Source organism: Gasterosteus aculeatus, chromosome 15, assembly GCF_964276395.1.
Source record: "Gasterosteus aculeatus chromosome 15, fGasAcu3.hap1.1, whole genome shotgun sequence".
Taxonomy (NCBI): Eukaryota; Metazoa; Chordata; class Actinopteri; order Perciformes; family Gasterosteidae; genus Gasterosteus; species Gasterosteus aculeatus.
In genome coordinates, this window is record NC_135703.1 from 5,281,194 (window position 1) to 5,305,825 (window position 24,632).

Consider the following 24,632-nt stretch of genomic DNA (forward strand, 5'->3'; position numbering starts at 1 on the left):
GCATGCAACGTCGGTGCCGTTGGAGCAGCGGGCTGGCGTTGGGTCAGTCGCAGGAAGTTGTGTCGGCCAGGTGAATGTGTAGCCAGTAACCTGATCTGCTGTTGACAGAACAGGGACAGGTGCTCCAGCCAAACTAATCCATACATGCATGCTAGACACAGGTCATCCATTAAGGCAGATTGATTCTATGCTTTAAAAGGCTTCTCCTCTCAACCATACCAGGCCAGGCCTTACCTTTGTTGTTGCCATGATAATTGCAGTAATTCAAGATGGGCTGCATCGGAAAGGGAAAGGAATTTCTCCAGTTAATACTGGCAACATTTTGCCACACAAGGGACGAGGGAACATCTCTGGAAATGCTGCTTGAACTTTAAGAAGGGGGAAATTAGATGGCTGGGCGGTTCGTCATCTGAAGTATTGGATACACAAAAGACACTTCATATTTATTTAACTCAAGATTCTTCCAGAAAGAATTCGGGCTCAGGGAAGGTTTTATGGCAGTGGGTTCGCGGATGGACTTATTGCCACAGCAATAATTGCCTGACCATCTCACATAATAGTCCAACATATAAACCCCAATTCACTTTGATTATTTCGTTATTATCAAACCCACTCCCATAAGACCCCAAATGCCAGATAAAGGTTTACAGGCAGAGGCCAGACATCTGCTGCCCTCCCATTGGTTGAAAAGGCAGCAGCCAGCCTCACCTGTTATCCACAGCCCAGTGCATGGTAAACACCCTCGGTCGGAGCTGTGGGGAGAAGGAGCCCATCTGGTCGGCCGCATTAACAACTAGCTCTTTAACAATGGCTTCCAGGAAAAGGGAGAAGGGAACAACAGGCCATATCAGCCAATAAAAAGAGGCTATGCATGACATTTAGCGCCTGATGCCGGGCTTAGCGGCACACAGGTTACCTACTGTCCGCACCAGCGCCTGGCAATAAAACAAAAGGCAATCTCACAGAGCGTTGGGGGGGGGGCGGTGCGTGTAAAGGCGGATCTTTCGGCTGTTGATCTCATAATTTGTGTGTAAAGACGCAGAGAGAGCATAAAGTTAAGAAGCGTGAAGGAAATCATTTTCAGGTTGCTTTCGTATAGAAATCCCACAAGTGAACTGGCCTTTAGTTACACAAATACCTTTTCTCAACTCTTTCTAGACATCCGACAAAGAAAGGTGTCGTTGCATCTGGAGGATGGAGGCTGGGCGCAGCTAGTTTCCCTTTGTGAAGACGTGTGTGGGTTTTATTTTTCATTTTTTGGAGGGATGTAAATGAAAAGCACATGGAGCAGATAACATGAGGGAGCAGTGGGACAAAGTGGTCCAAGCAGAGGAGGCAGCCACTGGAGCGCTCTGATGGGGTTACTTGACCAAACAGTGCCATCTTGTGTTTGACTGTACAAGAAACCCGGATGGGGCAAGCGATGGAAAAGCAGTTTTGATTTTAATTAGAATAAACTTATTTATTGGTATCATTTTCTTGCAGATTACGAAATATTGTATTAATATAGTAACTCATTTCCTTCTTTTTCCCACTTTTCGCCCCTCTAACGGGACTCTGTTGGGGGTTTTAGGGCTTTAGGCCAGCACACATTTTATAACCCTCACCCACAAAAGGGTCTCTGACCAACTCTGGCTGATTAGATGTTTGATGGGCCTCTATTTTTACAACTGCCTCCACCTAGCAATCGACGGATGCAGGCAAAGTCTCCAAATGAAATCTGGTGAATACGAAGAGGGATGTGAAGACGGAAAGGTTCGGGGTGGAGTTTGAACAGCAAGCAATGTGCTCTCTACAGCTGCTGCCACTAATGAGGATAATTACCCCAGTAATAACATTAGCCTATCTGAGGGAATGGAGGGGAAGGACAAGTGGTTGTGCTTGTTTGCGTGTGCGTGTTTGGGTGGGTGGGTATGCCAGCGTGTGTGTGTGTGTGTGCGCGTGTGTGTGTGTGTGCGCGCCCTTTCCCTCTATCTCACTTGCAGTCTCTCCCTCGTTCCCTGAATCTCAATATCTCTTTGTTAGCCCACAATAATTGTGTTTGGGCCTCATATCCGCCATATCAGATTTGAGTTTGTACAAGGTAATTAGCAGGGGAAGGGAAGCCTCCACACCAGGAGGACAAATGCCCCCATGACATCATTCTGGCTCCACTCAGGAGGGGAAGGGTTTTTTAATTCTTCTTCTCCCTCCTACCTCCACCCCCCCCCCCCCCGCTCCTCTCCATCCTTCTTGTCATTCACCTGTAATAAGAAGAGCACTGAATAGAGGCAAAAATGTAGCGGCAAGCAGAACCCGATGACATTGAAAAGGAGGAGGGTTGGGATTAAGAAGATAAAGCGGAGAAAGGGGCGGAAAGTGATTTGAGATGGAGGGCCGTGTTTTCGCCGCGGGCCTGTAATCTCCAATCAGCTTTGACTAACAGACATCGGGGGGAAAGTTCCTCGGCGTTAATGCGGCTTGCCATTCAGAAGGAGACGCTGGATCCAGCTGGGAGTCGGGGGATGAGGGGAGGATTAACTGGCACTCAGGTGGAGAGAGATGAAGAGAATCAGATGGAGACCCCGCGGATGGTTGCGCCGTCTCCCACTCCATCAGTCCCTTTCTCTTCTCTTATTGAAAGAACATGCTTTAAGAAAGAGGCTCAGAGGCTGACTTGTGTTTGTTTGCAATTTGTATCAAGATGAGTCAACCTCCCAAGTGTGCCCGTGTTCAATGGGTTGTTATTGCCATTCCGTTTTATTACAATTTGCAGCAATGAACACGAATGATTGGTTTTGCTACGGTACAGTAGGAAGGTGAACAAAAGCAGGGAGATGTTCAATTGTAATTTAGAGATAACGCCTCCCTCTTACTATTGAGACGTGAGATGGGGGCGGACAAACATAAAGCCCTTCAATGTGTAATATGTTTGCTGATTTGTAGGCAGCCTTTAAAGTTAGATCCTGTGGTGTAAACACGAGTGAACAAATCACTGGTAATCTTTTTTGAGAACATTTTGAGAAAGAGTACACGGGATCTTTTAAAATAAGTCAATTAGTTGAGAAACGAGTTTGCAAATGTAAAGTATGATCACACATTCAGCCGGTCCCAAGACCGCCGTGCTGATGCAGACATTTCCCCCATGGCATTGTGGGAGATGCAAGAGAAGACCCCCCGCTGCGAGAGACACAGTTGCCTTGTATCTGAAGCCCGGGAGAGACACTGTAGCGCTGGGGAACGCCTCGAGTCTGAATTAACGACGGGATTTAATCACAGCAGATGATGTAAATATATTTTCCTGATCCATGACACATGCAGAATGAGGACGCCCTTCCATTGTGATACCAATCTGCTCTTTGCTGCGATTACAGTGTGATTGTCATCTCAGCAGAGGGAAATAAAGATAAAAACATCCATCAGCTGGACTCAGGTTTAAAGGGTGCACTCTAGCGGTTGAGTGTGACTTGACTGTCACAAAAGAAGGAAAAACAACGACAATTGTTGAAAATCACAGCAGCAGAGTCAGACTAAAGGCCTGTTTGTGTTCATGTTCATCGGGTTACATCTTTTTTGTTATTGTTGCTAGGCAACCACTAAACAAGTGGTGCCTTAACAAAAACGATGAACTGTACGCTACCACATAGTTAATTGTACAGTTGGGTTCATTAAAATGTTTCCACATTTTCTTCACCCCCTTGAAATATCTTCATCGGCTCCAAGTCCTTTCTGACAAAAAAAAATAGCATTTGCAGTGAGTATCCATGTCATCTCATCTTTATTCCTGCCGATTCTGCTGCCTTTCTTCATGTGCCGTTGTCTCTGGGCATGACTGGCAAACAGGCTTCAGAAATGGAGCTCAAATAAATATCCTGTTCCATCAGAACTGTCCCAATGTGTTTGTACTGTGGAAGTGGAGGCCTCTCTGTATATTAATGGAAAATATGGAGTATGGAAAACAAGGCCAATCTTTTAAGGCAGGCCACATTTCTCTCTTTTCAGGTGATTATGATAGTAATGTGATGTATTTCTTCATTGGCATGTTGTGATAATTTACCTCGATCTAATTCAATTCAAATGTACTTTGACTCAATGTTTGTTATGAAACAATATTTTTTTACATACTTTAAAATAGCATTACACACTTGCTCACGTGCAAAATACGTGTATGAATCTAACCGAATGATCACAGTTTAAATAAGTTACACCAACTTTACTGTGGGCAACTCTGTTTAGCAACGTGGCACTTTGTCCCCCGCACGTACACGCGCGCGCGCGCGCGCGCACGCGCACACACACACACACACACACACACACACACACACACACAGCTCCTGCGGCTGAGCACAATCACTTCCCTGTCTAAATCCTGACCGTTCGGAGGCGTGGCTTTAATAGTAGTGTGTCTGACGTCATATCACGTGAGAAGCTGACGTACCGCGGCGGAAAGTTTAAACAGGAAAATCACGGTAAAGGGATCGAGCAATTCCGGTATTTTCTTCAAAGTAAATGTAATTTCATTCCAAAGGTGTCACATGTTTAGCGACGACCGTGGTTATGCGATATGTTGTTACCTCACGGAAAATCACGCGGGAATTCAAAGCTCGAATTATCCTCAACCCTCCGTGCCGGGCCGCAAATGTAAGCGTGCGGTTGCTTTATTTTGAAGGGGCTTGTACAGGAAGTTGCGCGTAATCCTCAACTTCACTCTTTTCTACGTTTTACAGGAAGTAAAGAAACGTCTGAAGTAGAGAGGGGAAGTCTCCTCTCTATGAATTGACAGGTAAACCTTGGTTCTGCTCCTCCGGAACTCCTCACCCACGTCAGGCGCCTCTGAAGAAGAGAAAGAGGTCCAGTCAGTCCAGTAAGTCCTCTGTCATCGCTCCTAACGGGCTCATCTGACACCTTGTGTGGGCACTTTTCTGCCTCTGCTCACTGGGTGACACTTTAATTTTAGTTTGTCAGCCTTATTGGCAAAGTTGCATTTGGTAACTGTAAGGTCGCGCGATGACATGTGTGTTGACATTGATGATACACAAATGTTATATTTTGATATTGACAGGCTAAACATGCACACTGATCGCAATCAATCTGAATAGAACTGTGTACTGAGGGAAATAATGTTAAGAATGTAGCTATAATGGCACGTAGTGAGCTTCCATGAGTCTGTGTTGGAGCAAATTCCATTTCCATGCAGCATTACACTCTGCAAACTGTTCATGGCAACAAACTCAAATAGAATAAGTCACTAAATTACAAATGTAGACTCGCTTTAAAGGTGTAGCTTCCCAAAAGCTAAGAATGGATTCCATCAATGAAGAGTTGCACATACCGACGTGTACCATCACTGTGTTCTGTGGTGAGACGGGCTCAGGGTTGGTCTGGCTGACGTGGCGCGATGTGGGTTGGTCACATGTCTGTCAAGTGGGTCTAACAGACCTTTCAGGTGTTGTCAAAGGGGCTCCGACTGAAGAATATCCGGTTTGGTGTGTGCACAAGTCACTCCTTCTGCAACGAGGCACCACAGCACGCCAACTGGAATAATGACGGTTGATTGATTGTGATTAAACTAGGTTTGTGTGTCGCCAGGTGAGAGAATGGCCGAGACGGTGCTGGTCACGGGTGGAGGAGGCTACGTTGGGAGTCACTGCGTGTTGGAGCTCATTGAAGCAGGTTACCAGCCGGTCGTGGTAGATAACTTCAGCAACGCCGTAAGAGGTGAGATCCCTTCCTGGAAACACAGGCTGATGAATAACTTTGTACGTCACTGTGAACTATAAAGTTCAAAGGGAGTTTGTTTAGTGCGATGAGAGTCGTAACGTTGCTTTGTGTGTGTGTCTGCGTGTGCATGTGCGTGTGTGTGTGTGTGTGTGTGTGTGTGTGTGTGTGTGTGTGTGTGTTGCTACGTCCTGTTGCGGATGGAGGAGAGGGGGATGTGCCAGAGAGCATACGGAGGATAGAGAAGCTCCTGGACACCAGCATCGAGTTTCATGAACTAGATCTTTTGGACAAAGCTGGCTTGGAAAAACTCTTCAAAAAGGTCAGAAAGAACAGTTCATTCTTTTAATTGTTTGGTCACTCGACAACAGAATCAACTGCAGCTATTTTGATCAGTGAATCCAAACGGCTGCATGTGCATCTGTTCTGCAGCATTCTTTCAGTGCGGTGATGCACTTTGCAGGACTGAAGGCTGTTGGGGAGTCAGTGGAGCAGCCATTGCGCTACTACAGAGTCAACCTGACCGCCTCCATAAACCTGCTGGAGGTCAGTCTGAAACTCCTGTCATGTCGGTCAAACTCTGCGTTTTTAATCCTACTCCTCATGTGCGTGTGTGCTTTAGACCGCTGACCGGATGCATGCGTGTGTGTGTGTGTGTGTGTGTGTGCCGTGTTTGTTTGCATGCGTCCCAGGTGATGCAGGCTCACCGGGTGCACAATCTGGTCTTCAGCAGCTCGGCCACGGTGTACGGAGACCCTCAGCGCCTTCCCATCGACGAGCAGCACCCCGTGGGCGGCTGCACCAACCCCTACGGCCAGACCAAGTACTTCATTGAGGAGATGGTCAAAGACCACTGTAAAGCCGAGAAGGTACGGACCAGGAGGCAGAAAGGCACTCGCGCACACACACACATTGTGTCCTCATTATTGCCTCTGTGTCCGCAGGAGTGGAACGCAGTGCTTCTGCGTTATTTCAACCCCATTGGAGCTCATTCCTGTGGCCAGATAGGAGAGGACCCTCAGGGTATCCCCAACAACCTGCTGCCATATGTTGCCCAGGTACATGAACTTTCTGCCAAATGCACCTCCGGATCAGAGCAGAGGATGATCTCTCATTCATTCATTCATCTCCTCCACAGGTTGCCATTGGCAGGAGGAAGTTCCTCAATGTATTTGGGAATGATTATGACACACTTGATGGGACAGGTATTAGAAAGGACCTTTTAACTGCGCTTAATTATTTTTTAAATATTATTTTTTGGAAGGAGCTCAATGTTTTCTTTCTCTTGGCAGGTGTACGAGATTATATCCACGTCGTAGATCTGGCAAAGGGACACATAGCGGCTCTGAAGAAGCTCAAAGACAACTGTGGCTGCAAGGTATATTTGACAAAAACAAAAGGGATTTTTCAGTAATTTTCTGGTGAATTTCATTGCTCGTGTGAATGCATGACAATGCAGAAGTACTCACGGTGGTGATGGCGGCTGTGCACTGTCGTCCTTAGGTGTACAACCTGGGAACGGGTACAGGGTACTCTGTGCTCCAGATGGTGAAAGCCATGGAAAAGGCATCAGGGAGAGAGGTGAGTGACGGAAGAGCTCTTTTCTCTCCAAAGTGAATAGCGTTCAGGGTCAGCGGTTGTATTGTGGTCTTCTGGGGGACTTCGAGTCATCACCACACCAGCACGTTGTGTTATCCTGTGAGTTAAAGGATGCCACAGCTTGCGTCGACTGCGAAAGCTGACGAAAGTCAACGGCAACTTTGAACGAATGTCTCCTCTCTGCAGATCGCGTACAAAATCGCCCCTCGCCGCGGAGGAGACATAGCGTCCTGCTACGCTGACCCTTGTCTAGCTGAGAAGGAGCTGGGCTGGAAGGCCCAATTTGACCTGGAAAGAATGTGTAAGAACAGCCTCGTTGTATTTTCTACAATCCTTTTGTGAAATGTAACCCGCCTCATATCCTGATGTAATATTTCGTACCCATGTAGGTGAGGACCTGTGGCGCTGGCAGTCCACGAATCCCACTGGATTTTCCAGTGGCACAGAATCCTGATGCAACTCCACGTTATTGTTAAGTCTTCCGAATCACCGGGACGAAGCCAATCATCAACATCCTCATTTTTGTCCATATAATATAAACACCATAATTGGGCTTCATGCTTTATATTTTGTGATGTCTCTTGTATGATTATAATCTTATTTACTGTTTAAACTTGAAGAAAATGATATGATTGATATATTGGTATTGATAACAATGGACATGTTCTCTATGGGTCATATATAGGAGAATAAATACATTTTCTTACTGAAGCAACCAAAGCCTTCCATTTCTCTCCATCATGAAACCTGCCTGTGTAAAATCAGGGTAATTGAGCTAAATTGACTGTTAAAGTGCTGACTACATTATGGGATTAAATCAATATGTTTCAGTGACACAAACCTACAACACATAAATGACAATATTCCAGTAAAATACAGACTCACACACCTGAAAAGTCACTGAGCACAAGAGGAACATTATTGTCGTCATAGCAGGACACATAAAACAAATCTACTACTGTGCTGTGTGGGCATCTGAGGGTTTCAGCATCACAGACAACAAATAAACCCGACCGATCTGTTGCAGGAATATTGCATTTTTATTTTTTTTTATAGAAACGGGGTGTTTGGTGACCAATATTAAACATGTTCCCAGTACACTTCTTTTAAACGGGCTGCTAGGGCTTTAAATGGCTCCTTGAACCCTCGGGCACCCAGTTAATAAACACCCACGTCAGCACGGCGCTCCAGTCGCTCTAACCGGGTTTCGGTCTTTTAGGGCTGAGCAGGAAGTGCCTGACTGTGGACCCTGGACGAGGGGGGGGAAGAGCACAGACAAAAAAAAACCCAAAACGCCAAAAGAGATTTAAAAAAATAAAATGGAAATGGTGGCAGACTTGGGGGCGAGTAGACTCTACCGGGCGCCGGGTGAACCGAGTCACCAGTGAGTATCGACGGATTTTTTTTTTTTTTTTTAATTTTGTGTGTCCGCGGGTATCACGGCGTGGGGCGTAAGCGGGTCCTGACCGACGCCTCACGCCTGCGAAGGACTCCCCGGGTCCGGGCAGAAAGACGAAGCCTCCTCGCCGAGCTCCGGACCTCCGGCGAGGGGAGAGGGGGAGAGAAAAAAGGGGGCGCTTCTAGAAAAAAAAAAAAAAACGGGCGTCTTTTCTCCTTATCACGTCGCCCGTAACGCGTTCACGTGTGTCCCGCATGTTCAGCTGCCGGAGGGTTTTGCGCGTGTGTGTTTTTTTGTTTCTTTTCGTGCCATTGTGCTGCTGCCCGCAGCCTGGAGTGGGCGTCGCTCCGGGACGGACGGGGCTGCTCCCGGTGCGCTGCCCGCTTTGCTCCCTTTTTTTCGCAGGACTGCAGCACTCTTGGTGTCGGTCGACCGACGCCGTGACATTATGGGTTAAACATTTTTAAAAAAAGAAAGAAAGAAGGAAGAAAGCTCGGTAACGTGGGTTACCGGAGGTCGGTGGCGTCTCGCGGGCGTTGCGCCGTGGGTTACCGGGCTCCGAGACCCAACGGAGGAAACGCGCGAGACGTGGTGGTGGCTAAATAGGTTACTGTGGAAAGATGAGCAACTATGCTCTGCGTGTGCGTGTGTGTGTGTGTGTGTGTGTTTGCGGCACGTGTTTAGTCTCTTCGGGTAACGTTTGTTTCCGCTTGCAGTGAGTCCGTTGCGTTTGTTACGCGGGGGGGGGGGGGGGGGGGGGGGGTACGCGCCGTCGCCTCCCTCGGGAAAGATTTAAGGGGGGGTTTTGCCACCCGATGCTCCAGCGACCGGAGACGGGTGTAGCTCATTAGAAGAAGAGCCTGATGGATTGCTCGTCCGGCCAATCACAGGGCAGAATGAAGCCGAGTGGGCGGATGGTTTGCTGGAAATCGTCCAGTGCAGAAACAAAGACGGGGGGAGAGTTGACAGCTATCAGTGGGGTGTTATTGTGTGACCTGCTGTTAATATTTGGGGTGTTTAGCACCAACCATTTACATATTTTACCATTTGAATGATGATACCGTCCCACGAATCACACTCCACGAGAGTTGAAATGATGTAATGTGTGTGCATATAGGCTCGTGCACGTAAGGATCATGTAGATGCAAGTCTCTCAATTCCATCCAGCGCCCACGAGGCCTCTTTGTTCCCGTTGTTTTCTTCGGTCTACACTGCATGCGCGAGCCGGTCTGAGTGCTTTGTCCCCTTGTCTCCCGCAGGCAGCCCCATAGGTGGATCAACGCTGCGGACATCACGGTGGCTCACCAGAGCAGCCTGCTGAAGCAGCTGGACCAGCAGCGCCGCCAGGAGCTCTTCTGTGACTGCAGTGTGCTGGTGGAGGGCCAGCTCTTCAGGGCCCACCGCAACGTCCTGTTCGCCAGCAGCGGCTACTTCCGCATGCTGCTGTCCCAGGGGCCCGACGGGCTGTCCGACTCGGTCAACGCCACCTTCGACGTCTTCAGCCCCGAGACCTTCACCGTCATCCTGGATTTCATCTACTCCGGCCAACTCGACCTCTCGAGTCACAACGTGATCGAGGTGATGTCCGCGGCCAGCTACTTGCAGATGAACAATGTCATCAACTACTGCAAGAACTTCATCAAATCCTCCCTGGAAATCAGTGTGAAAGACGAAGACAGTGACCGCTGCATCAGTTTGTCAGAGACCTGCAGTTTTATCAGTGGAGGAGGAGACGACAGCTCGGAGCAGCAGCAGCAGCAGCGGCAGCGAGGCCCCAGCTCAGTGAGCCCCCCACCGGCGCTGTGGACCAGGGACAACTCACAAGTGCAGTGTGGCTTTATAGGGAAGGACCTAGACCAGGGTTCATTGGCCTCAGCCTTGAAGACTAACCCCAGCAGCCCCGCTGATGTCCTCAGCGCAGAGGCCGAGGACCTGCAGGACCCCGAGGACCCTCCGTACACGCTGCCCGGATCGGAGTGCCGGCGAGGCAGAGGGGGAACCAAAAGGAAAGCACCCAACGGCACCACTCGCGCCAACCAACCCGAAGACTTGGACATCGAGGAGGCCAGGACTAAAAAGGCCGAACGGGCGGAGGAGCTGTATGCTACGCTTCCACCTATTGTGAGTGTCATCGGACATTTTAATCAAGGTGAGCTTTGTGAGGAATAAGCACGGGCGACTTTTTTTTATCACGTACTGCATTAAGATTTTATAGCTTTCTGATGACAGACGAGGAAATGCCGAGAGAATCATGAGATGGTTTGTGAGTGACTGTGCCCCTCCTAACGCGCCCCCCCCCCCCCCCCCCCCATCTATCTAAGACCTTTTAACAACTAACCATACTATGACTTTAATGACAACTATAATAAATGACTTTTAAACATTTCATACTATGACTTTCCATCACATGCTTTACTGTGTTTTCTCACTGGATGCTACTATGCTGTTATCTGTCTATTTGTGACTTTTACGACATGACATGATCAAACTAAGTTTTAATGGCTTTCTGTGACATACCAAATAATGACTGTTTTATAACATTCTAATAACTTTTTACTAACATTATTCACCGTGACACATTGTGACATTTTACATGACACTTTATTATGTGTTTTTTATAACATAATAATACAGTTTTTCATTTTGACTTTTCCTTTGATACTTTACTATAACTTTTTTTTTTAATCCTTTGGGTGTTTATTTAGACTTTTTTGAACAAACCATATGATTACTTTTTTTTAATAGCATACTTTAACTTTATCATAGTATCATACATATCAACAACTTGTTGACTTTGAAGAAAAAACATTCAAAATCATGTTTGGCGATCCAACCAGTCATGTGTTATGCCATGCTGTTTTCATGTCTTTCTCTTTTTTACATTGAATATTATGACTTTTCTCATGGCTTGTTTGATGTAGAATACTTATCCATTTTTTATTAATTACATTATACATTTTTCAACAACTTACAACAACAACCTTCAAGCCAACATTTTTAAAGATCTTTTTCAAAATTCACTTTCAACATTCAACTAAATGCAGTTTTATTGGGACTTTTTCGCCATTTGTGTGGCTTCCTGATAACTTTTTGACATTTTATTACTCATAATATATAGTGACTAAAGAAATGTTTTTGGAAAACATAGTATTCTAAAGACATGATTAAAGGAATAATACCATGAGAGTAGCTCTGAACGTACAATAATCCTGTTCTTTACGTATCCGAGGAGTAAGTAATTTTTTCTTCCTCTTTTGCAGACTCCAACCCTATTATGCGTTTCAAATGTCCCTTTTGCACACATACGGTAAAAAGGAAAGCCGATCTGAAGCGTCACTTGCGCTGCCACACGGGAGAGAGGCCGTACCCCTGTCAGGCCTGCAATAAACGCTTTACACGCCTGGAGCACCTCCGGAGCCATTTTGAGACGGTATGTTTATTTACAACCGGGAGGTAAATGTCCTTCCTTGTTGAAACATAGCAATTGGGATTAAAGTCATTCTCGGCACTCTGCCGTATAAAAAAATGAGGTATAAAAAAAAATTAACCAAAAAGAAGACAACGATTTGTGTTTCTTCTTTTGCCACAGATCCATCAAGCCAGGAAGCTGGTGTGCAGGAAGTGTAAATGTCAGGTTTCGGAGGAAACTGGGCACGTGGTGTGCGAGGGGACACGACGCTACCGCATGTGCACCGCATGCATCCAGGAGGTGGACTGTGACGACATCCCCATGGACAGTCTAGACAGTGCCAACGAGGAGCCGGCCCTCTTATTGGGGGTTGACGGCGAAGAGGAGGGGGACAGCGCGAGGAGCTGGATGGTAACCGATGACGACGACTTAGCGGAAGACTCGGGGGCCGACCTCATCATCCAGCAAGTGGACGACAGTGATGAGGAGCTGCAGTGAAAAGGAACCAAAGTGTGTGTGTGCAAAGGCACGCGTGAATAATAAACTTTGTGTGTGTGTGTGTGTGTTTGTGCACGCGCTTAAGCCACGCAAGAAAATTTATGCAGAAAATATGTGATCCACTATTGTAAATACATGCACTTGATATATGTTAATTGTCTATTATTTAAATGCAACTGGTTAATCTTTACTGGATGTTGACCTTTGTTACAAAGAGGAATTCCTTTTGTTCAGCTTCATAAAGATATGCAGTATCCAAAACTGTTTCCTTTGATTGTATTACAGTTAAATTATACTCTTTCAAAGAAGTGTTTTACAGTATCTATGGGCGAAGACCTCTGATTTGGGACGCTGTACTTTGATAAAAGCTGGCATTTCAGTAAAAAACAAACTGACAATTACGGAATAACAACTCGTGCCAATTCCCCGTTTCCTGTAAGGAAGATCAAGAGTGGACTTTCCCCAATTTTACGCAATTGCATTTGTTATGATTACGTTTTATTATGACATGCACTATGATGAACAAATTATAATGTATTTGTTTGTTTTGTCTTTTTGACACATTAAAGATAATTATTACATTATGTGTATAAAGTTTGGGAAATAGTGAAGATCAAATTCATGTTTTAAAAAAATGTTTAAAAAGTGGAATATAATGATGCGACGGTCCTCTTTTGACTGATAGCTCGAGCATCCAATGAGATAATAGGGTGTTTGCATATTAAAACGTCGATTTGCGGCTGGGTCTTCTCGCCCTTAAATGAAGAAATTTTATAGCTTATTTTCGTTGTCATTCCACTTCCCGCCCGTAGATGGCGTCGCGAGGCTTCATCGTCGGCGAGCTCGCGGAGGAGGAGTGACGTCAGACTGAAGCGCTAGTCAACGATGGCGGCCGTGGTGAGACTCGTCAACAGAAGCGCGCTGGGTTCAGCAATGGGTCAGCGGTATGTGGCGTTCAGCTCGGCGGCGAAGGTCAACGCGGTGAGTTCCCTTTCCCGTTTTACCTTCCAGCAGCATCCCTTTCGACTGGACGCCATTGCTTATCGGCTACGTTAGCCGTTAGCCTCCCCCTAAGGTTAAGCTAGCAGTTTACCTATTTGGGAACACAGGCGGGTTCGGTTGACCGCTTGTCACCTTTTTAACATGTCAGCGGTCGTTTCACGGATGCTTCATTACACAACGATATTATAATGTGAATGCGTCTTTGCGCAACTCTATTAAAATGCCTTTGTGTGTTGTTTGCCTAGGCCGGCCTGAGGGCAGGTCGAACACTTCCGGATAAGGTGAAGATAGTGGAGGTGGGACCCAGAGATGGCCTTCAGAATGAAAAGGTAAGTGTGGAGCAGGTGCACGGCTCATCCTGCGCTTAAGTCAGTATTTGTTTCAAGTGTTCTCCTTGTTGCTTTTCTTTCTCCACTCGCAGACTATCGTGCCAACAGAGACTAAAATTCATTTGATTGACATGCTGTCAGCGTCGGGGCTGTCGGTCATCGAGGCCACCAGCTTTGTGTCACCAAAGTGGGTCCCGCAGGTGAGTTTGTCCTCATAGAGCCATTCGTACCGCACGCAGGAGGCTGTACAAACTGCATGCAATGGGCCCCGTGTGTTTTCTCCCGCGCTGATTAGTTTGCTGTGCTCTTCTCTCCAGATGGCCGACCAGGTGGAGGTGATGAAGGGGATCGATAGGAAACCTGGAGTGTCTTACCCGGTCCTCACACCCAACCTCAAGGGTTTTCAGGCTGCTGTGAGTTTCATCACATCCCAGAACACTTTTCCCAACGACTCTGCTGACGTGTTGTATATCCAGCTTCTTGCTCTGTAGATGATGTGTCTAAATGCCCCTTTTTACTGCTCTTACTTAACGACAGGTGAAGGCAGGAGCTTCGGAGGTCGCCATATTTGGTGCTGCATCGGAGCTGTTCAGTAAGAAGAACATAAACTGCTCAGTGGAGGAGAGTTTACAGCGCTTTGACGAGGTTGTGAGAATGGCTAAAGAGGCCGGTGTGCGAGTTAGAGGGTAGGCTTCCTCTCTCCCCCTTTGGACTGTCAACACATTTCTAAATCAGCGGAGATACAGAGCGTGATTACTGCATACGTTTCATCTCTGTTTTTATTTCACCACAGTTATGTGTCGTGTGTTCTCGGATGTCCGTATGAAGGCAATGTGGCACCCGAAAAAGTTGCACATGTAAGTTCTCACTCGTCGTTAACGTCACATTAACTTTCAGACATTTATTTAATCATCCTTTGACAAATGGCAGGAACACAATAAAAGCTGTTTTCATGCAGCCAGGCCCATCTTTGAGTCTTTGTCTCGCAGGTAGCTAAGCGTCTGTACTCCATGGGCTGCTATGAGATCTCTCTGGGTGACACTACCGGAGTGGGGACTCCAGGAAGCATGAGTGACATGCTGGAGGCGGTGAGCAGGGAGGTGCCTGTTAACGCCTTGGCTGTGCACTGCCATGATACCTACGGCCAGGCCCTGGCTAACATCCTCGTAGCCTTACAGGTGAGACATGGTCCTGTAATGCCATTTGAAGAAAAAAAAAAAAAAGCATATCGTTGAATGATGCAAACGCGAGTGTGGGTGATGTTCTAATTGCATTGTTCCAAGTAAAATGTGTGTGTGTTTTGCAGATGGGAATCAGTGTGATCGACTCTTCAGTAGCCGGGCTGGGCGGCTGTCCCTACGCCAGTGGGGCATCTGGAAATGTTGCAACCGAAGATGTAGTCTATATGCTGCATGGGCTTGGGATTCAAACGGTAAGAAGACTCACTGTGTTCCTCTTTATCCTTCCTTATATTTTAGATTTTAAAGCATCAATCAAAGATGCTGCTTTAGTTCAATATATTATTTTCCCAATGCCAAATGGTCCAGTTCACCCCGACGTGATTTGCTCTGCAAGTGTAATTATTGTGTACGATGTGAGCTTACTCAAGTTTGAACCTTTTGCCCTTTCTGTCCTCACCTCAGGGAGTGGACCTCTCAAAGCTGATGGACGCTGGCGCTTTCATCTGTCGAACCCTCAACAGGAGGACCAGCTCCAAAGTGGCACAGGCTACATGCAAGCTGTAGACACAGGCTCCTTTGCACAGACTGTACGCTCCAATACAATCATGTAAGCTGGAGCCTTCATCCTCTGTAGGTTCAGTTCAACCTTATTCTGATTTCAGTTTGATTCACTGCCTCCCATTAAGGGAAATACAACTTGGATGTTACTGAACCCTCCCTTTTTTTAAATAAAACATCTGATTAAATAAGTGCCTTATCTAAAGTCGGTCTAATCACACAGATGGGACTTATTGAAAGCCTTCACCTTCAATAGTGGGCATACATTCCTTTCTGGGCAGTTAAGCCAAAATGAGGCACAGACTTTAGACTATTAATTTATGACGCTGTAATAATACTGTCTTAGCGACGGATAAACTCTGACTCCACTGTAAGAAAAAAAAAAAGTGCTGCTTTGACCTCTTCTGAATGCTGTGGTCACTGTCTCCAAATGAATTCTCTATTTAGGGACCGACTATGGAGATTGGTCTGTTAATTTTGGGCATTGGGCATTTATTTTAAAATGCCTATTTTCAGTTGTAATATGTACATATCCAGCTAGAATGTAAATTAAAAAATAAATATTATTTGATCAATCAAATGTGTCCTTCATCCAACGTAAAAAGCATTGTGTTGAATGTACAGCTTTAGGTGATAGCTGAATAGTGTATAAAAACATTATGGACCCCTTTTTATGAACGTTTCATTAAAAATGTATTAAGAGCCATCTTTGACCATTTAAAGCAATAAATGAGCACTAATAGTTAACGTACTCAATTTTTTTTTACCGCACCTTGTTAAAACCTGACTGACACGTCTGACAGGCGGACTGAGATTCCGCCGTCCGTTTCAACACTTTAAAACCTGATCGCATCACAGAGAGTATAACAGCGTGTCATGGTGACTCCCAGGGAACGCTCCTGGGTAAATGATCATTGCAGTCATAAGGAATGCAAGCATTCGGGTCCTCCATTTACCCCCTCGCATATAAATAGAATGTGTATTCCAGGAATGGAATTGACCGCAGCCGTCATTGTTAAAACACCAAACACGCATTCAATGAATTTTATATATTTAGTTTTGTAACAAATAAACAAAAGCAAGAAACACTTTTCCACCTGATGTGCACAACGGACAGGTAGGGGTCATGAAAATGTTTGTCCAACCCCCCCCCCCAGCTCTACCAACAGAGAATTCAGCAGCAGCATTCCTTTGCCTTATTTAAAATCAACATTGGTCCTGAAGTTTGTGTACAAGAAAGTCAACACACGGGATGTATGTACAGCATAAACCAGGCATACGACCACCGTAGAAATCTATGAATGAAAACAAAAGAAAATAATGCAGAAAGTGGCCAGCTCACACACCTTCAAGTATTACTCAGCCATGACTACGCATCTTGGAAATGTTCCCAGGAGGAATCTTTTCTTACCATTCTTCTGTGATTTAAAAGTATCTGGTCAGGCAGATGCTGAAGATAAAAATATGATTGAACGTTCAGCTAAACAAAGGGAGATCATTGAATTGTGCACAAGACACTGAGGGACAATAGAGCACCATGACACACCACTGTAGACGCGGGCAGGGAGGCTGAATACCTCCGCCAGGTGTGTCCTGCCTCCTTCTCTCACGCTGACGGTCATCATTTTCTCCCCCGTCCGCGTCAAAACTTTACCCACAACCACACAGAAACCACACAGGTATGTTCTAACATGGGTGAAGTGGTGCGTTGAAAAGACACGCTGACCTGTAATGTATTCAAACAAAAATAAAAACTCATATCATTTACAAATCATTTAGGCTCTGGCTGACTTGTAAATATTGTGGCGGTTGACTTGGAAACCAAAGTTCATGAGTTTAGAAAGAGCCTTAGATGTGGACGCAGGGGCCCACATGATGAATCCAGTGCTGATGACTCAACTTCCAGGGTCTGACACACGGTTCACTTTTGGCTCGTAGTTCTGAGTCCGAGGTCCGCGATTGGGTTCTAGCCACGAGCCCAGCTGAGTGCCGCAGCCTGACTTTCTTTCTCTAAGAAATGGACAGATTAGGAGCAGAGGCCCGAAACCTGTCTTCCATTTTGAGCCCAGATATCCTGGGCGGAGATTTGGTTGCCGTCTTAAAGGACGGAGGCTGATCTTTCAGGTACCTCCTCGACATGATCTTGTCGGCTTTGTCAAAGTGGTCCTTGTACACGTCCAGAGGCACGTCCAGAGGCAGGGCTGTGGTGCGGCGGTGAGTCCTGGCCTTCCTCGCTATCCGAACAACGCGTTTGGAGATGAGATAAATGACCTCGCAGATGTTCAGGACGATGCAGAGGCCCGAAGCTCCGACCATGAAGTAGGTGAAGACCTTCTTCTCGGTGGGGTGGCCGATGTAGCAGTCCACCAGGTTGGGGCAGGGCGACACATCGCACTTGACCAACCTCGGCAGGTCGAAACTGTCGTAGATGTGGTGGAGGATGTAGAGGAAGGAGACCTCGATGCCCGTCTTCACGAAGAGGCTGATCAGATAGGTCCACCACAAGCCGCCGTGCTTCTTGCCCGTGTTCTGGTACAGCTGGGTGGTGTTTCCGTGCTTCGCCTTGTACTTGCGCTCGCGGTCGTCGCGGTACGCCACGTGCATGACCACCATGAAGGACGGGCAGGTGACGAAGATGAGCTGCAGGGCCCACAGGCGGATGTGGGAGATGGGAAAGAAGTGGTCGTAGCAGACGTTGGCGCAGCCGGGCTGCTTGGTGTTGCAGTCAAAGTCCTTCTGCTCGTCGCCCCACACCCGCTCCGCCGCCACCACGTACACCATCACCCTGAACACGAACACCACGGACAGCCACACCCGGCCGAACGCCGTGGAGTATTTGTTCACCCCGCTGAGGAGGGCCTGGAAGGTCTTCCAGTCCATGTCCTTGGTTGTAGTTTATCTTCAAACCTGGAAGAGACGGATCGAAAGAGAAGTCTTCATTGTCTGCCGAGTATTCTGCTGCCACTCTAACTTCAATAACAGAAACCTTTTCACACATCCAAAGCGGATACAATGTTGATAAAAATAACAAATCAATTATAAAAACCCCATCTGTAACAGCACTCGATCCCCCACGACAATAACAACAGTTATGAGAAGCGCCTCGAGCCAAACCGCTCCTTAAGGAAACAACCGTGGATCAGAAAACAGTGAACCAGCTTCACTTCAGATTATATATAATATCTGATTTAAATAAAATCATTTGACGAATACAATCAGCCTATGTTGTGTACGTGTTACACTTGAGTCATTTGAATGTAGAGTTAAAAAAAACAGACTTTTACGCACAAGCTGCGTGATTCTTTAGACATTTTCTTTTCGGCTTTCAGCCGACATAAAGCCCTTGGAGGACTATGAGAGAACCGCTTGGCATTATTCATGGTTTTCATAGAAAGTCGTATTCAACCCAACAAATCCAAATCAAGTCATTTCCATTTGGCTAAAGGGCGAACTTTACGGAGCTCCACTCATCGGGCACATTACAAGTTAAGTTTTTAACTTACGCAGAGAAGCATTAGTCCATCGTTGGGTGAAAGACAGACGTGGATTAAAGAGAGAGGGGGGGGTGGGGGGGGGGTCCTGACCGCTTTCCCGTCGTTTGATTCCGTCCGCGTACAGATTTGGATCCGGCGCAGGTAAAGAGGCGCAGTGTTGAGTATTGAGAAATGCGCCAGTGGGTGTGGTTAGAGGAGAAAAACTGAAGCTGCCTCAGATGTTCCTCTCCCCCACTCCTCCCTCCCTCCTCCCCCGCGTCTCTCCCTCTCTCTCTCTCACCACCAAACACTTTGGTGTGAGAGGGAGAATCAAATATTTTCAGGTAGGACAGAAATCTCCTGCAGCCACGTTGGAGGACCACTGATGGGCAGTGCGTCTGGAACCAGATGAACCAAACGGAGCCTCGGTGATTAGTCTTGCTAAGTGTTGGTCTTCTCCTACCTGTGTTTGTGCTCATTCTAAAATTCTGAGAACACCATTTGGGTTCCATTGTTTTGATGTGCACGTATCCAGGAACTGCCGTCTCCATGTTCGGACGTGTTTCTGACAATTATGACAACCGAGACACGCCCCAGTGAATGCATTTCATGGTCGTGTGCTTCTCTTCACCGTTGTATGACGGGTGTAAGGAAGCATTCTAAGATGTTCTGACCTCACCAAAAAGTCGTACTGGGTTTCCTTTATTCTCTTTAAGGCCGAGCTCTTCTCAGATAACGTTGGGACAATTCGAAAGGCCTTTTGCGCTCCCCCTCATTGTCAGAACGCGGGCTTTTGTCCCCCACTTCACCATCCGCTCGCTCTCACGACAGCCCTATATGTTTCTTTCCCTCTGCAAATAGGACTTCCCAATGAACCCGTTGTTACGAGTTGGCAGGTACAGCCAGAATGATCAAAGGGCAGCGTGCCATAGCTGGGCCAGAGCCTGCCTGTTCCTGCAGACCGGTGCCTGGCCTCCCGGAGGAATTAAAACCTGCGTTTACATTGTACAAAAGGATAAAAGATGAATTACCGGTCTCTAGTCAAGTCGCTTGTTTGTATTGCTCAGTAGAATCCCGGACAACGTCTCAGCCGGTGTGTTTTTCCAGCTGACGACAGCAACGGCTCACAACAAGCAGGCCCACTATTTCCAGGATGTAGGAAATGGGAAAGTTTCTGAGAACAATAAAAGTTGCACCGCTGTTACACTTGTGCAACCTGACAATCATGCTGTCTTGTTACACAAATGTGGATGTGAAACTGAGACGTGCAGAGTTGGCTAAAACACGGCTATACACAAGTAATTTAATCATCCGGTCACATGTTAGAAGGCCTCAATTAGAATATTGTTGTTCATGTTCTCACGTCAAGTCTTGCAAGCTCCACAAGCTCTCCGAACATTGTTAGAAGCACCAATCACGCCTTTCAGGAAAGCTCATAAAACCAGGGCACGCAAACACAACATCTGTGCATCAGGAACGGTCGAGTTCACACTGCGTCTGCGCCTTGGCTCCAGGTGAAGAACGGGTCCAGGCAGTCTGCAGGAACACACCCGCAGGAAGGAACGCTCTGTCCCAACCGCAAGCCTCAACAAGACGGACGAGCACAACAGGATAAACCCATCGCCTTGCACTGCTGCCTCTGTGAAAGAAGCAGTTGTACCGGCTCACACGGGAGGCCGCGACCGAACCAGAAATGCCACCTAAGAAGAGTTATGTGGACTCCCATGAGAACGAGAAAGAGAAATGTGCACCCCCGAAGCGCGCGTATACTTTCATAGCTCTACAATCGTGTTTGAGCAACGTAAAAGTCATCACTTCAAGTTAATTGTCACATTGGCCCTGGAGAATGGAATCCCTACTATTTTCTTGTGTATTTGGGAGGGTTGCCAATTAAGTTTTCTCCAGTCTCAAATCACCCACTTCCTCCTTGTGGATACAGATATCCATCTGTGACATTTCTTGTGCCACCCCGATAGAGAGGAAGTAAAAAGCGACATTCCAGAACCAGCTTAGCCCAAATGAGTCACGTAGTTACCGTGATGAGTTACAGGCCTCTCTTGTTAATAGTTCGCCGGAACTACAGTCTGCTGAAACAGACATTAATGGTTCCAATGAAATCGGTTACTGGCGATGCCTGCAGATTATCCACATTTCTTTTGTGGAAATACACTCTACTGTTTGACTTTTTTTATATATATATATCATTCTTTATTGTTCAAAGAAGTGCAAAATGTATTTTTTCTCCTCCCCAAGAATGAGTTTCAGCATTAAGACATTACAAAACTCCAGCGGAGAAAACGGATGATATCTGACTGGCACAATAACACGAGGAGTGAGTAAGAAAATAAGTGTTTGAACTCTCTTAGAAAAATGCCTTCAAAGCCTTCACGGACCCACAAATTCCTGCACTGGGTGGATCCACGCCCTTCGGCACGGATGATTCAAACCCCCCTTCTCAGTCTACCAATATCCCTAAACAATGAGGGCACCGCTCCTTGCGACGGAGCAGTTGGTGCCCCAGTGGGAGGGGAGGGCTTCATGGAACAAAAGTTGGAGAAGAAACAAAGGCTGACATGTTTGTCAAAGCACAGAACTCGAAGAATCAACAAACCCTTTGCCAGTTTATGTTTAGTATATTTTCTATGCAGAGACACGTTGGGTAAATATGACACTACTTTTGAATTGATAGCAGTATGCGTTTGGACCTCATTTGACTTTCTTGATGTTAAGGAGGGGGACACATTTTCAAATCATGAGTGTTATTAACTTTAATGTAAATTATTATTAACAAGTGTGCAGCCTCACTGCACAACACTGAAACAACAACCTCCCTGATCTTAACGGCTGTGTTTACAGCGCTGCATTGGAACGTCACTGCTCTCCTCTGTGCACACAAGAAGCAGTTTTAAAACAAGTCAGGACAACAGCATACAGCACAATCTTTCCATCCTGTTGATAAATAAAAGGGCAGTATTCACAAAGAGTCAGACACGAAGGAGGACGAGAAGGGTAAAGACGGATTGAAGCTTGAAGTAAACGTTTCAGGGTTGGGCACTGAGTAGCAGGAAAACTTTACGCACAAAAAAAAAAAAACACATGTGTGTTTTGCGCGCACATGCGCGCCATCTGTGCCAAACCATCGAGTGACTCATGCAATTGGTCCCAAGGCCAAAAAAGTACAAAAAACATTGGTAAATACTCAGACCAAAAACCCAGTGAGCACATTCCAGGTCGATGACACATTCTCCCCGTATTCCAGAAGTTCTTATTTTTTCCAGAGTTTCTAACGCAGCTCCGTCTCTGAGCACTTCAACGTCAAACGTTGTTTGAGGAAAGGCCTGTGGAGGAAGGAGAGCCGCATTTCCTGTCCCGCAGCAGTCTTTACCATCAAGTCTTTGCCTTTTATTCTCATGGGCCTCAAGACACGGCCGCGCTGTACGAAGGAGCCGGCGTCCCGGGGGGAGATTTGCCCGCCACCTTAAGGGTGTTCGAATCCATCAGGGTCGCGCCGCTGGACAGCGTGCTGGTGTCGACGTGGCGAGAGCTTCTTCCCGCGGTGGCGAATTCGCAGCAGCGTTTCCCCACCAGGTAGAGGATTTCAAAGATGGAGAGGAGGATGCAGGCCAGGCTGGTGACCACCATGAAGATGGTGAAGATCCGTTTCTCGGTGGGCCGAGCGATGAAGCAGTCCACCACGTTGGGGCAGGGCTTCTCTTCGCACTTGATGAGCGAGGGGAAGTCGTAGCCCTCGTAGATGTGGTACAGGAGGTAGACGAAGGTGGTGTCCACGGCTATTTTGAAGACCAGAGTGAGCACGTAGGTCCACCACAGGCCGCCGCGCTTCTTCCCCGTGTTCTTGTAGAGGCTACGGCAGTTCTCGCCGTACTTGAGCCGGTTCTTTCGTTCCCGGTCGTCCCTGTAGGCCACGTGCATCACCACCAGGAGAGACGGGCAGGTGACGAAGATGAGCTGCAGGGCCCACAGCCGGACGTGGGACACGGGGAAGAAGTGGTCGTAGCAGACGTTATGGCACCCGGGCTGAGCCGTGTTGCACTTGAAGTCTTTCTGCTCGTCTCCCCACACCTTCTCCGCCGCGACCACGAACACCATGACCCTGAAGAGGAAAACGATGGAGAGCCAAACGCGGCCGAAGGCCGTGGAGTACTTGTTCACCCCACTGAGGAGGCCCTGGAGGAATGCCCAGTTCATGACGAGGTGCGTTCACGGCCCGTCTTCTCTTCCTGCTGATGGAAGACAGGAGGGTTTTTTTTTACAGTTGAAACGGAACCAACAACAGACTCCTGTCTGAGACAAAAAGGACATAAAGTCACGGATGTGGAAGAAGGCTGAGAGAACTAAAAGAAAACCGAGTGCGCCAGAAACACTGCGGTCAACTCAGCAGACGCTTGAATTTTAGTGCACGTGTATGCTGATATTACGGTATTAAACAAGTAACCGTAATAAAAGCAACTTCAATCAAAGACTCTGGACAATGACTGAAGTATGTGTGTATTGTGCAGTGCCAGTTTATTAACACATGAATGGATGAGATGACGATCTTTGACGCAAAAAATGGTAACAACTAGGCACAAAATGGTCACATAAAATGGCAACAAAAATGTTTTTATTCAAGAAACTTTGACAAATAAGAAGAAACGTTTTATTGTATCGCTGTGCTGACCAATCAAGTCAACCAATCACTTCCAACGAGCGCTCTGGTTTGGTCATTCTGTGCGCAATTGCGCGTATCGACAATATCCACAAATAAAACCTCTAAGTCCGCGTTACTTTCCGAGTCTACTTTAAATATCATTGTGAATACTTACGGGTTAAACGGTGGAGATCGGATCGCATCGGAGTGGAGGAGCGTCGGCGGGTCAGTCAGCGGAGAGAATCTCAGTATGTTTCTCAACGTGTCTGGAGGGGGAGGAGTTGTTCTCCCCCGATGACTTTTCTCCACACAACCTGCTCAGGTGTGGCAACTCCAACGCAACAAATACTTCGTCCAAACAGGAGGGGCGACTATTGTGTTGTTTATTTTAATTAATTTACTTTTTGGTAAATCTCTGCCAGGGATCATTTCATAATTTACAAGAAAGCCACGTATATGTATCACACGATTCAATAGTCGAATTGTGCATCTCTCCTTTTGAACAAACTCTTTTTTTTTTTTTTTTTCCCCATAATCATTTAAATACAAGAGCAAAGTTGACTCACAATGTTACTGAAATTTACAGGCGCGTGCACAGATGGACCCCTAGTGGTGCTCAAGCACCAGCGCTTTTGGCCTGGGTGGGAAAAGTGCGGCTTCTGCTGGAGCCTTTTTATTAACTTTTTATTCATTAGTCAATATATAAGAATAACAATTACTCTCTATCATCAATTCGCCCCAAATGTGTTTTAATATCCGACCGGCATTTCTTTGAGCTCTCGTGAGAATTTCCCCCCGACGCGCAGCGTTCACAAGCCCCGCCCCTCCCTCCTCCC

At 46.8% G+C, this 24,632-nt stretch overlaps 5 protein-coding genes across 11 annotated transcripts; 3 read left to right on the forward strand and 2 right to left on the reverse strand.

Moving 5' to 3' along the window:
- The first annotated feature begins 4,675 nt into the window (after window positions 1-4,675).
- On the forward strand, window positions 4,676-8,011 carry gale (UDP-galactose-4-epimerase). 2 transcript variants are annotated; one of them, XM_040199525.2, is made up of 11 exons: window positions 4,676-4,843; window positions 5,569-5,697; window positions 5,904-6,019; window positions 6,130-6,243; window positions 6,390-6,566; window positions 6,642-6,755; window positions 6,836-6,902; window positions 6,990-7,075; window positions 7,201-7,278; window positions 7,483-7,597; window positions 7,686-8,011. In XM_040199525.2, exons 2-11 carry the CDS (start codon window positions 5,577-5,579, stop codon window positions 7,748-7,750), a joined length of 1,053 nt encoding a protein of 350 aa, XP_040055459.1. In that variant the 5' UTR covers window positions 4,676-4,843; window positions 5,569-5,576; the 3' UTR covers window positions 7,751-8,011. The 2 variants fall into 2 exon arrangements, with proteins under 2 accessions (XP_040055459.1, XP_040055460.1); XM_040199526.2 differs by having other exon boundaries at window positions 5,907-6,019.
- A 466-nt stretch (window positions 8,012-8,477) lies between these two features.
- zbtb8a (zinc finger and BTB domain containing 8A) lies at window positions 8,478-12,907 on the forward strand. 3 transcript variants are annotated; one of them, XM_040199524.2, is made up of 4 exons: window positions 8,478-8,680; window positions 9,955-10,844; window positions 11,956-12,125; window positions 12,285-12,907. In XM_040199524.2, exons 1-4 carry the CDS (start codon window positions 8,616-8,618, stop codon window positions 12,600-12,602), a joined length of 1,443 nt encoding a protein of 480 aa, XP_040055458.2. In that variant the 5' UTR covers window positions 8,478-8,615; the 3' UTR covers window positions 12,603-12,907. The 3 variants fall into 3 exon arrangements, with proteins under 3 accessions (XP_040055458.2, XP_077945949.1, XP_077945948.1); XM_078089823.1 differs by lacking the exon at window positions 8,478-8,680 and adding an exon at window positions 8,695-9,066; XM_078089822.1 differs by lacking the exon at window positions 8,478-8,680 and adding an exon at window positions 9,021-9,301.
- A 394-nt stretch (window positions 12,908-13,301) lies between these two features.
- hmgcl (3-hydroxy-3-methylglutaryl-CoA lyase) lies at window positions 13,302-16,247 on the forward strand. The gene is made up of 9 exons (XM_040199527.2): window positions 13,302-13,583; window positions 13,850-13,933; window positions 14,026-14,133; window positions 14,251-14,346; window positions 14,471-14,619; window positions 14,727-14,790; window positions 14,923-15,111; window positions 15,240-15,365; window positions 15,577-16,247. Exons 1-9 carry the CDS (start codon window positions 13,488-13,490, stop codon window positions 15,676-15,678), a joined length of 1,014 nt encoding a protein of 337 aa, XP_040055461.1. The 5' UTR covers window positions 13,302-13,487; the 3' UTR covers window positions 15,679-16,247.
- Window positions 16,248-16,702: 455 nt separating this feature from the next.
- gjb3 (gap junction protein beta 3) lies at window positions 16,703-20,370 on the reverse strand. Of its 2 annotated transcripts, none has more exons than XM_040199529.2 (2): window positions 20,177-20,370; window positions 16,703-18,579 (listed from the first exon to the last, which is right to left on the reverse strand). In XM_040199529.2, the coding sequence occupies exon 2, from the start codon at window positions 18,550-18,552 to the stop codon at window positions 17,683-17,685; it is 870 nt and encodes a 289-aa protein (XP_040055463.2). In that variant the 5' UTR covers window positions 18,553-18,579; window positions 20,177-20,370; the 3' UTR covers window positions 16,703-17,682. The 2 variants fall into 2 exon arrangements, with proteins under 2 accessions (XP_040055463.2, XP_040055462.2); XM_040199528.2 differs by lacking the exon at window positions 20,177-20,370 and adding an exon at window positions 19,176-19,924.
- Window positions 20,371-21,887: 1,517 nt separating this feature from the next.
- Window positions 21,888-24,536, reverse strand: gjb10 (gap junction protein beta 10). Of its 3 annotated transcripts, none has more exons than XM_040199531.2 (2): window positions 23,972-24,536; window positions 21,888-23,389 (listed from the first exon to the last, which is right to left on the reverse strand). In XM_040199531.2, the coding sequence occupies exon 2, from the start codon at window positions 23,352-23,354 to the stop codon at window positions 22,563-22,565; it is 792 nt and encodes a 263-aa protein (XP_040055465.2). In that variant the 5' UTR covers window positions 23,355-23,389; window positions 23,972-24,536; the 3' UTR covers window positions 21,888-22,562. The 3 variants fall into 3 exon arrangements, with proteins under 3 accessions (XP_040055465.2, XP_077945950.1, XP_040055466.2); XM_078089824.1 differs by having other exon boundaries at window positions 21,888-23,450; XM_040199532.2 differs by having other exon boundaries at window positions 21,888-23,386; window positions 23,972-24,294.
- Window positions 24,537-24,632: the final 96 nt, after the last annotated feature.